This window comes from Myripristis murdjan, chromosome 16 (assembly GCF_902150065.1).
Source record: "Myripristis murdjan chromosome 16, fMyrMur1.1, whole genome shotgun sequence".
Classification (NCBI taxonomy): domain Eukaryota; kingdom Metazoa; phylum Chordata; class Actinopteri; order Holocentriformes; family Holocentridae; genus Myripristis; species Myripristis murdjan.
In genome coordinates this window covers 22,387,629-22,398,664 of record NC_043995.1, presented here as the reverse complement: position 1 = coordinate 22,398,664, position 11,036 = coordinate 22,387,629, and the positions used below count along the sequence as shown (strand labels likewise).

General features: G+C 42.7%; 2 protein-coding genes across 5 annotated transcripts; both read right to left on the bottom strand.

The window, feature by feature from the left end:
- Nucleotides 1-276: 276 nt before the first annotated feature.
- Nucleotides 277-7,137, bottom strand: LOC115374206 (zinc finger protein 708-like). 4 transcript variants are annotated; one of them, XM_030073008.1, is made up of 4 exons: nucleotides 7,022-7,137; nucleotides 5,926-6,621; nucleotides 2,726-2,752; nucleotides 277-2,607 (listed from the first exon to the last, which is right to left on the bottom strand). In XM_030073008.1, exons 2-4 carry the CDS (start codon nucleotides 6,572-6,574, stop codon nucleotides 1,154-1,156), a joined length of 2,130 nt encoding a protein of 709 aa, XP_029928868.1. In that variant the 5' UTR covers nucleotides 6,575-6,621; nucleotides 7,022-7,137; the 3' UTR covers nucleotides 277-1,153. The 4 variants fall into 4 exon arrangements, 2 of the variants coding, with proteins under 2 accessions (XP_029928868.1, XP_029928867.1); XM_030073007.1 differs by lacking the exon at nucleotides 7,022-7,137 and having other exon boundaries at nucleotides 5,926-6,999; XR_003929599.1 differs by lacking the exons at nucleotides 277-2,607; nucleotides 2,726-2,752; nucleotides 7,022-7,137 and adding exons at nucleotides 3,241-3,915; nucleotides 4,050-4,184 and having other exon boundaries at nucleotides 5,926-6,059.
- A 304-nt stretch (nucleotides 7,138-7,441) lies between these two features.
- LOC115374217 (zinc finger protein 2 homolog) lies at nucleotides 7,442-10,614 on the bottom strand. Its single transcript, XM_030073029.1, has 3 exons — nucleotides 10,473-10,614; nucleotides 9,786-10,225; nucleotides 7,442-9,587 (listed from the first exon to the last, which is right to left on the bottom strand). The coding sequence occupies exons 2-3, from the start codon at nucleotides 10,195-10,197 to the stop codon at nucleotides 8,203-8,205; spliced, it is 1,797 nt and encodes a 598-aa protein (XP_029928889.1). The 5' UTR covers nucleotides 10,198-10,225; nucleotides 10,473-10,614; the 3' UTR covers nucleotides 7,442-8,202.
- Between the last annotated feature and the right edge of the window lie 422 nt (nucleotides 10,615-11,036).

Genomic DNA, 11,036 nt, shown 5'->3' with positions numbered 1-11,036 from the left:
ATTTTTAAGGTATAGGAAATGATTGTGTACTTTATTTTGTGATTAGTTTTCCTTCATGCTGAATTTTGTCGTCTTATATTTTGGGAAGGGGCTTGAGTCTTTGTCAGGTGTTTTAAGTCCCTTATTCGGGGTGTCTTTTATCTCACCTGCACTATATAGCTTTGTTTTATTTTTATTTTTTTAATGAAAACTGTTACATATAACATAGAATTAACATAATGTAAATATAACAGTCATATGCCTTTAAAAAACTTAAGTGGACTTCTTTCCAGCTACACTTTCATATACACACATATACATATACATATACACATACAGTATATATGTAAGAAATTTACTGAAATAGCTTGCTTCTCAGAACTCAATATTCCAAAGCTAAAAAGTTTATTCCGAGGGAGGAATAAATGACAGGTATTAGCTGTTGGTGTCTACTTACTTAAAGTTATAAAAACTATTTCAATTAAAACTTGAAACCGTAGAGTCTGCTGCATGTTATTAAAATACAATGAGAAAAGTTAAATGGGAAATAGGACCAAGAAAAATAAAGTTAAATTTTATCATGTTGTAAACTGAATTGATTTTGTGTCATTGGTCTTCAACAAAGGTATGAGAAACAGATGCATGACTTGTTTTTTTTTTTTTCTTTTTTATTGTTTCTTTTTAGTGTTTCAAAGCAATTTTAACAATTTGAATTTTGAGATAAAACGTCTCCCCACAATTCCAACTCATGGGCAAATGTCTCTACTTTCACAATGTGTTAGAAAAAATTGTTAAAAGAAAAAGGGACAATAAAAAAAATAGGACCACACCTGCACAGCTGTTATGTTAGTGTTTAAGGTTAAAGTATGGGTTTATCTACTATCTCCACACTTTAAATTGTCCAATCTTCATAGTGTAATCCCTGATTAGTATCGGACCTGAGTGCAGAATTGGCTTGAGCTGGATTTTTTTAACCACTAATATTGGTCTGCAAGTTCCCTGTGGGGTGGTTATGCCTTGAGTACAACAAAGTAAAACATCTGATCTCTCACCCTTGTTATACAGCAAGTTCCACTCTTTAGTTTGGAAGATGGTGAGTTATGTATGTATTTCTCAAGGTCTCGATACTCATGTAAACCCAGGATAAATAATTTTAGTCATGCAGCCACTGGTATCAATCATTCAGATCCAAGTTTTTCTGATGATTTTCTAACATGACATGACATCTACTAAGATGAATCTTCAAGTGTCCATTGCGTTTGAAGCAGCCACCACAGTAACGGCACGGGTATGGCCTCTTTTCTGAGTGCGTCTTCCTGTGAACACTTAGCTCTTGCTTCCGGCGAAAGGCTTTGGCACACACCTCACACTCGTATGGACGTGCATCTGAGTGGCTGGCACTGTGTGCGTTCAGAGACCCTTTGCAAATGAATGCCCGACAACAAACAGCACACACATACGGCTTTTCCCCTGTGTGTCTCCTCTTGTGCTTGGTGAGGTCCCCAGATTGAGTGAAGCTCGCCTCACACTGGTCACACTGGTGCGGCTTGTCGCCTGTGTGGGTGCGCTGGTGGTTGAGCAAGTGATGCCGGCGTTTGAAACTCTTGTTACACACCCTGCAGTGATAGGGCCGTTCTCCTGTGTGTCGTCGCATGTGTACTTTCAATACCTGCAAGGTGGACACCTTTAGTCCACAATCACCACACTGGTGTGTCTTTCTGTGGATCTTCATGTGACGTTTTAGGTTGTCCTTGCTATTGAAGCTTTTGCCACATTCTGGACAATTAACGCATTCCTCTGATGGGAAATGCGTCTGTTTGTGTCTGAGTAATGTTTGTCTGTAAGCAAAGGCCTTCCCGCACTCGGAGCAGGAGTGTGGTTTCTCACCTGTATGGACGATCATGTGTTTACGCAGAATGCCTGCTTCTGAGAATTTTTTCTTGCACACCTCACATTCGTGTGGCTTAACTTGCGTGTGTATGTTCATATGTTTACGTAGCGTACTGGGGTCTCTGAACGTTGAGCCACACTCCTCACAGGCATAAGGCCTCTTCCCAGTATGCAAAACCATGTGCTTCCGCAGACTTGTGAGGTTTTTCAGTGTCTTGCCACATGTTTGACAGTTTACACCCACTACAAGGGATACCGGCTTTGTATATTCAGGATGAGCAAACCTGCTTTTGGTTTTTCTACCAATACACTGATGAGGCCCCTGTCCCCAGGACTTAATGAAACTCCTCCTACAGTCTGAGCATCGCAGATGTCCCTTGAAGATATGGACAGACATCTTGTGCCAGCTCTGGCAGTGATTTCTCAAGTTGCGCAGGTAATCGAAGCTGCGAGCACAGACTGGACATGTGTAAAGTTTCTTGGGTGGAGCAGAGGGATGGGCCTGGTTTTTATGGACTGTTAACTGCACTGAAGTCTGGAAAGTACAATTACACTCAGGACAGCTGTGCACTGCGGAGTCCTTTGAAAACTTCAGCCTGGAAGACATTCGTCTCACTGTGTCATTGTACTCATCGCGGTGCTGATACTTGACATGCTGCTGCAGGAAACCGGGCTCGGTGAAGGAGCTGGTGCAGTACGGGCAAGGATGAAACTCAGACGTCTCCTGCAGAGGCGGAGCTGAGGAGGGGAGGAGTGCATAAAAGAAAATACATGGTATAAACTGTCCGTCATCAAACTGAAATGGAAATAAGTAACTGTAAATTATCTGGTACAACTCTATTTAAACATGACTTACTTTTAATGTCCAGTTTCACTTCAGTCTCTGAGAAAACAAGATGGCATGACTTAGTATTGCATCAGTGCAGACATGGTAGGAATAAGTAGAGATGAATCTTAAAGAATCAAACTTACAGACCTGCAGAAATGTTTCCAGGATTTGGGAAAAAGTAAACCTTGTGGAAATGTTGAGTTTAGTATGAAGAGTGGCTAGAATATATGGGCTAAGTATTGTAATGTATTTATTTTTTTTAATGAGAACATGGAAAACATTATATAACCTCAGGTTAACTGTGAGTTCCTAGGTCCTGTTGTGTGTGGTCAGAGCAAATATGTTATTTATCTTTATCAGTTTATTATCAACTATAACTCAAAGGCTGGTGATAAACCATTGTAGCAATAGTTTTGTTGTTTTTTTACCAGTCTCCCAATTTGAAGGGTGTCGATTGTGCTGATCCTAAACCACTCCAGGCACACAGTAACAGCCCACAGTAGACTAAAAAGCCTAATTAGTGCAACATGAGCCAACAGTGATCATTTTTGCTTCTTTTATTTTAAAAGTATGTGGATAAAGACACAAAATGTTGCATGACAAGTTCACATGTATACCAGTGTTCAAATATATGCACACAGGCTAAAAAAAAAAAAAGTGCAATACAGTTAAAAGGTTATACATGCAGACCTTAATCATGAAGTATTTAAAAAACCTGTTTCTCCTGCTTCTCACATGACTTTGTACTTAAAAAGCCAAATTGAGCTAAAACGGAAGACACACACTCCTGAGGAGCAATGTGTGCGCTCTAATTAGACTACCTAAATCCAATTTCTTCACAACGCTTCTGCAATAAGGACAGAGGCTGTTTGCCAAGGTCGCAGCCTAAAACTTGTCAAACACGCTCCTCCTGAAACCGCTTAAGTGCAAAAATTTTTGTCTGTAGCACTGTCACATTCAGTGGGTGGCAAAGGGCAAAGCTGGCATCATCCTGAGAAGCAGCACAAAACTAAAATCTCTCTTGTAGCAGCTGGAAACTCCCACGACCACTTAAATATATCTCCAATGTGTTTTGCAGAGAGGGAAGAGGCGGAGCTGGCGGTGGGCATCTGGAAAAACCTTGTTCAGTGCGCTGATAGTGGCCTGCTCCAAATCCATCATAATTACCTCTGGGGATGCAAGTCAACACAGAGGTTTTGAAATCCTTTGTATGTGACCTACAAAACAAAAAGCAAGGTAGTTAATAAATGCCAGTTCAAGCTGCACAGGCTATTGAGTCACACAAAATTAAGTTGTGATCTATTTTCCAAAGTAGCCACATTACTGGGGAAAACTCTGTGAAGTCGCTTACCTGCGTTTTATTTCGAGGCAGCAGGAAAACCACTGGGATGATGGGTTCATCACGAGAACCACGGATGGTGTAAAATTTGAGCAAACTGTGGTGAAATCTTTTAAGTGACATCCACAGACCAGATTCTGCTCCCGACTACAAAACAAATAAACAAACAAACAAACCAAAAACCATTCGGACTCGTCCAGGCCTGCTGTCGTGGAGGAGAAACGGTTCAGCAGCTGCCTCCTTTCTTTTGTCGTCTTTTTCAAATGTCATGTTTGAGTGTGACTTTGTTCATTGCGATTACGCTGGATCTGCAGTTGTACAAGCCATTTCCATGGCAACAGGCTCTGACAGGGTGGCTACAACCTCAGCCAGAATAGTCTGAGCATCTGCGCTGCGTCCTTTAATCTATTCACGGAGTATGTGGGTGCTAGTAACCTTGGACATGTGTCCCTCAGTTGGTGTGATTTGCCTGTGGCAGAGTGTGACGTACTCTGCATTGCCAGTGTGATCTGTTGTGTGCCTCCTGCTCGGCGCTGCAGATATGAGCCGTGCTCGATGAGTTAACTCAACAGTGCCTCATCGTACCTGTCTGTGGCAAAACGGTCACCTGCATGTGATCAGTGCCAGCCCTAAAAACTATTCACTACAAAAAATCTAAAAAAAAAAAAAAAAAAAAAAAAAAAAAAAAAAATAGATAAAATGAAATACAATGCAGTTCTACCAGTAATTTGACTTTATGGACCTTTAGTGCTACAGCATTTTTATGTTTTAATCGTGTGCTGTTCTCTCACTTTCGCTTGACAATGCCATCATTTATTTATCTACAACAGATGCTGATTTTACCTGGAGCGCTCTTACTGAATTAAAAAAAAAAAAAAAAATCTTTTTCCAAAATTGTTCGTTGTTGAATAAATAAAATCACTGTGAAGCTGAGGTAGATTTTTTTTCCAACTACTGGTGTAAAGTAATTTTGTACGCCTCATAATTATATTGTTCACTTTCAAGTATGTCCATATAAAGCATGTGTATCACTCAGCACGTTTTTTAAAATTTCATTATATTATCTTTTTTAGTAAAATTCAGTTGGTCCAGTGCATCTTAATGTGAATCGTTTTAATGTAAGAAGCTGCAATAAATTTGCCTTTGCCAAACTAGAGGATTATTAGTCTCCACTGTGGACAACATGCACTGAAAATACAGTTAGACTGGGACCACTGCCAACAAAACTTTCAGTGCAAAACTGTTCCTTGAACTGATGGGTAATAGAGAAAGTGTAGCTTCATTTCTCTGGAATGATGTCACATCTGTGTCACAAGGTAATTTACTCTACTTATCATTTATTTACCTGATAAATTACAGGGACTGAGAGAGGAAAATTTACTCATTTTGGCCCGAGTCATGTTGGAAAACATTCTGTGACAGTGCGTTAAAGACCTTTTGTCTCACCTCATGCGGCCGGGAAGTCTAAACTGAGAATTTGTTGCAGCAGGAATTCAATCTAAACATGAGATTGATTGTGGCGTTAAAGTGCTCCGCCTTCTCTCAGCTGAACCTCACTTTTGAACGGCAGAAGTGCAGGCAGAAAGTCATAAATCAGTGTTAGAAAGCATTTAGAAAATCTCCTCTCATCATTTATTTAGCATTATCAGCTCAAATAAAGCTTTTAGTTATTTTGAATTTGAGCAGAACCACAATTATAAAAGACTTTGTGAGGTTAAGAGATGCAAAGCTAAATAACCAATAGAAAAATCAGGCAAATACTATGGGTTTACAAAAACCTGTATGGATGAGCAATGCTGTTCATAGAAGAAAAAAAATTAAATAGTATTTTAGCATGTATGGCTGTTGTGTGGTGGATTAGCATAAGATCAGCTGTGTGGTGCCTTACTTGCATTGTTTTCCTCTGCCTGGTCTTGCTCCTCCTCCTCCTCCTGCTGTCCACTGAACCACGGCTCGCTCTCTTCTTTAACAAACGCCTCCAGGCCTTCAAACTCCCAATTCCCAAACTTTGTTACATGGCAGATTTCATGCAACTCCGGGTCTGCCGGTTCCTCTTTGATTTTTTTAGAGTTATCACTACTCTCAATCTCCTGACTACTGCCCAAATCTTCTGTGTGTGGTAGTATGCAGTTTTTTGGGCGTCCACGTCCCATTTTAGTTGGTCTGCTAAGCTTATTAACAAGTGGGATCTCCCCTTGGGTTTGTGAGGAATTACTTTTGCCACTTTTCATCACCTTGTTTACCTGGGAGCGGTCCTTCTTGGCATGTGGTGCTTTCTTTTTAGGATGCTCTGATTCCTCCTCGGTAGCTGTAACTGGGGGAGGATGATCCTTCTCGGGCCAAGCCTTGTTAAAACTGATCATTTTGTTGATCAAACGGGACTCCTTGCCTGCTCGGCCTGGGGTTTCTGTCTTTTTTGGGCGTCCCGGTCCTCTTTTAATGGACTGATTCTTCCTGTTTGGACCCTGTTTGGGATTCTCCTCAGCTCGGGTTGTCTTTTTAGGACGTCCACGCCCCTGCTTGGCAAACTGAACCATCCTGCTTGGCTGACACCGTCCTCTTCAGTCAGTTTATGTGGAATTTTCTATTAACAAAACAGTCAGTGAAAACTTGCCAAATGCACCAGCTGTCACACCAACAGGTTATCTGAAACAAGTTGGTCGGTGTCTACAACTTCCATCATGCATAATCTGTTTGATTCACAGCTTACATAATAAATTGAATGCATGTCATTCCTGTTAATGTAACTGAACAAGGCAGAGTCATGCTAGCACAGCAGCCACATGTTGACTGTTTGACTGAGGTTGTGCGCATCCAAACATGCGTGCGTGCGTCCCTTTTTAAGTAAAGGCACGGTCTGCTCCGCTCATGTGCGACCGATTCATTTCAGAATAATAATAAAAAATAATAATCAAAGTTTAAAAAAAAAAAAAAAAAAAAAAAAGACACGCCGGCTCTGAAATGATGATTCACGCACTTCTTACCAAGCTTTGCAGACAACAACCCCGCAAAACAGACGAGTGAATGAATGAATCTCGGGCGGGTTTCCACGTGGTCTGCCCGCTCAAACCAGAAGGTGGGCGCACGTTTTGTGGCTGCGGCTGCCCCTCCGTGGCCGGAGCTTCTCCGTTTGGGACAATGCTCTTGAGAGGCTAAACCGCCCCGCCGGGAAACCCCGTGCCGCACACCAAGGTTAAATCATGTGCAGTGTAAACAAACAGCCGTGTGTAGGGGGTCATGGCTCTAGGACAGGGTGAATAAATAGAAATAAATATCATGTTTGGATGGTGCCACACAGCCATGTAGTGTACTAATTACTGAGACAAGAGATTGAGATATTTTAACTTAATTTATAGAGATGGAAAAACAAAACATTAAGTGTGTCACCAGTATGAAACGAGACATTGCTGTATTTGGTGTTTATTAAAAATAACAATGCCTTCATTTTTCTCTTAAACAGTGTTGTGTTCTTACTTACTACAGTTCTCGTTCTTACTAATTACTGCAGATAGTCCTCACACAATCACTACCCATGGACTTGATTCTTCTTATTGTCTATTTTTGTAATTTTATTTGTTTTGTATTACTATGTAATGTCCTGCAGAGAGGTTGGGATGGGAATTGGGTCGCAGGCTGCACAGGATGTGATTTATTATGTTTGTGTTCCAGACATTGTTGTCCTGTTGTTTGTACATTGTACAAATGAATAACAACATTATTTTAAAACATCATTTAAAAACAAACTGCATGGCATCAGTATGTCTCCTAGTGACTTGAGGCAGGGTAACAGCACACTGTCTTGTGTTCATGCATTAATTTATCAATTTATTACATTTCTGCGAATTATACAGTGTTCAATGCAGGGATCAAACCTCCCCATATGACAAAATGACCATCCCCATAGTTTTCTTAGAAGTCCTTTAAAATTACATCTTGCAAGAGTAATTCAAATAATCTTGGACATAACCATACTAGTTGTAGTCTAGTGCATTAAAAAAAAGTCCCATGCTTCTGTAAACCTCATTCATATACTCAGTTCACTTTCCAAAATAAATTAAAACTGTTTGAGTCAGGAGAGCTAGAGCAACTTCATATAAATAATTCATTAATATTTACAGCTTGGAGTTTTGCTTGTTTAGCATCCAAACAGCACTCCCATAAAGACTTAACGGCATTTGGCGACGTGGCCGGACAGGTGGTGAGAGCGAGCAAACCTGCGAAGGCATTTAGGGCAGGAGTATGGCTTCTCCCCCGTGTGGGTGAGCATGTGGGTCTTTAAATGCCCTGACAAACGAAAGCTTTTCCCACATTCTTTGCATGAGTAGGGACGCAGGTTAGTGTGGCTCCTCATGTGCTTGCCCAGATCCCCAGAGGAAGTATAGCGACGGTGGCAGTCTGGGCATTCGAAGGGTTTTTCCCCTGAGTGTATCCTCTTGTGTTTCACCAGGTCACCAGACTGAGTGAAGCTCTTGTCACATTCAGTACATTTGTAGGGCCTCTCGCCGGTGTGCGTGCGCTGGTGGTTTCTCAGATGTGAGAGGCGAATGAACCTTTTGCCACACACTGTGCAGTGGTACGGCCTTTCCCCTGTGTGTGTCCGCAAGTGTATTTTTAAAGCCCCGAGATCCCCAATTTTCAGTCCGCAGTCCCCGCACTGGTGGCCTTTCTCATTGGTGTGCAGTTTAGTGTGGACCCTCAGGTTTCTGCTGGTGTTAAAGTTCTTGCCACACACGTTGCAGTGATATGGTTTCTCACTGGAATGAGACCTCAGGTGGAGGTCCAGGCTCGACTTGAATCCAAACTGCTTTCCGCATTGAGAGCATGAATATTCCTTCTTGCCAGAGTGAGTGGTCAAGTGGCATTTGAGGTGGTGTGAGCGCAGAAAGGCCTTCCCGCAGACCTCGCATTTGTACGGCTTCTCCCCCGTGTGGATCTTCATGTGCTGGCGCCAACCGCTGCGCTCCGAGAACCTCCTGCCACACTCCTTGCAGACAAAGGGCCTGTCTCCTGTGTGGATGCGCATGTGATCCTCCAAGCTCTGCGGTGTGCTCACCTTCTTGCCGCACTCCGAACACTGCACACCAATGTCCAGACACACCGGCTTATCGTGAGGTTTCGTGTCCTCGGGTTCATGACACACATGCGGCCCCTGACCCCACGTTGTTTTGAAGCTCTTCCCGCAGTCGGCGCAACTGAGATGCCCCCCTCTTGTGACCACAGACATGTTGTGCCAACGCTGGCAGTGATTCTTCAGGTTCTTCAGGTACTGGAAGCTGCGGGCGCACGTCGGGCAGGGGTGGAGTCTGCGGGGCGGGGCAGACGGATGGGCTTCACGCACGTGGACCCGGAGGTGTACCTTGGAGTTAAAGGTGCTACTGCAGACGGTGCAGGTGTGCTTGGAGATGAGGTTGAGCTTGCGACCGGAGAGGCATTTTTTCAGCGTGGCAAGGTACTGCTTCTGGTGGACCCACTTGACATGTTTCTCCAAGAAATCCCAGTCGGTGAAGGAGACGGTGCAGTGTGGACAAGGGAAGAACTCAGCGGAAGAGTCTTAATAGGCGAGAACACAGAAAGAGCAGAGCATTAGAAACCTTATGATAAATATCGAATCTACATGTTATACAAACAATCCACAATATACTGATTTTACAGTTTTATAATGAAAACTGCACCACAATATGAAGTGGTAGGGAATAATACAATCAAATATTTCCAGCATTTGTGTTTTCCACCGGTACATGAACTAACCTTTATGGTTCTCTTGTTGTCCTCCTTCACCGTCCTCGTCTTCCTGGATGTTGTCTGCACCCTCCCCCTCGTGCCGCGCCTCCTCACCTTCATTCTCTTCCTTCACACTCGCCTCTGATTCACTCTTGACTGCTGCATTGCTGAATTCACACTCTGGCTGAGGATCCGAGTCAGGCTCATCTTTAATGTTTAAGCTTGATATGTCCCCGTTGTGCTCCTCGCTGATGGCATGCAAATCAGGCTCCTCTTTGATCTGGATGTTGGGATCAAGTCCATTACTGTTAGCCTGGTTAGCTTCCTTATCATCCAGCTGCACTTGAGATTCAGTTTTAACTATGAGCAAATCGCCTTGTTGTGTGGTTCCCCTTCTCTTTCTGAGCAGCGACTCCTTTCTAGCGGGCTTGATCTTCATGCTGCCACCATTGGGGTTTCTTCTTCAGCTGTGGGCCGGAGGGAGACAGTGGTGAGGTGGATAAAGGCAGTGCAGGCTACATATGGTGCAGCAGGGAGGGCAGCATCGGTGTTATCGCCGCTGGAGATCTGCTGGCAGCTAGCAGCTAGCCGCGGGGTTAGCACTAGCTCCCCGGCTGCACCTCTGCCTCTGGGCCTGATTTGCTGCAGCTTTCTCACATGCAGCTGACATTAACACTCACCCTGTGTTTACCGATGAGTTAAAGAAGGACCTACCTTCGTACGTGACGCGATTAAACTCAAGTCGGCTGTCCCTGGAGCTGGTTAGCTAGATGCACAGCTCGCATGGATGGTAACATCGGAAGAGCAAAGCGTTTCCTGTTGCTCTGGCCAATCAGCTCAGATGATTAGTGACGAGCTGGTTAGGGGGGTTTATTATGTCTGTTTGAAAGAATAAGACATTGTAAAGTCAGGCACACACAACAGTGGAGAATATAACTCAGTCTGGAATATTACATACCCAGAATAATAATAATAATAATAATAATAATAATAATAATAAAAATGAACAAATAATACAACAAAAGAAGTAAGAGAAAGCCTTACTAACTAAATAGATAAACAAATACTGATAAAACAAACAAACAAACAAACAAACAAAACTATTCACTATTCAGTTTCCACTTACTTCACTTGAATTTAGATGTCAGGTAGTAGTGGCAGAGGTGGCAGTGCTTTTTTTTTTTTTTTAGATTAGCAGCTTTCACCTCATGCCACCACCTGTATCTGCTATTATGTAGTGTTTTTTTTTTTATTATTACGTACTGATCATTTGAGTTT

What these genes read in the sequence shown, in the direction of transcription:
- LOC115374206 (XM_030073008.1), bottom strand. Translation starts at nt 6,574, where the DNA reads ATGGTTCAGTTTGCCAAGCAGGGGCGTGGACGTCCTAAAAAGACAACC. An exon ending in GGCAGAGGAAAACAATGCAA is followed by an intron (nt 2,753 to 5,925) that starts GTAAGGCACCAC and finishes TTGTTTTCTCAG; the next exon opens with AGACTGAAGTGAAACTGGAC. An exon ending in AGTGAAACTGGACATTAAAA is followed by an intron (nt 2,608 to 2,725) that starts GTAAGTCATGTT and finishes TCCCCTCCTCAG; the next exon opens with CTCCGCCTCTGCAGGAGACG.
- LOC115374217 (XM_030073029.1), bottom strand. Translation starts at nt 10,197, where the DNA reads ATGAAGATCAAGCCCGCTAGAAAGGAGTCGCTGCTCAGAAAGAGAAGG. An exon ending in ACAACAAGAGAACCATAAAG is followed by an intron (nt 9,588 to 9,785) that starts GTTAGTTCATGT and finishes TCGCCTATTAAG; the next exon opens with ACTCTTCCGCTGAGTTCTTC.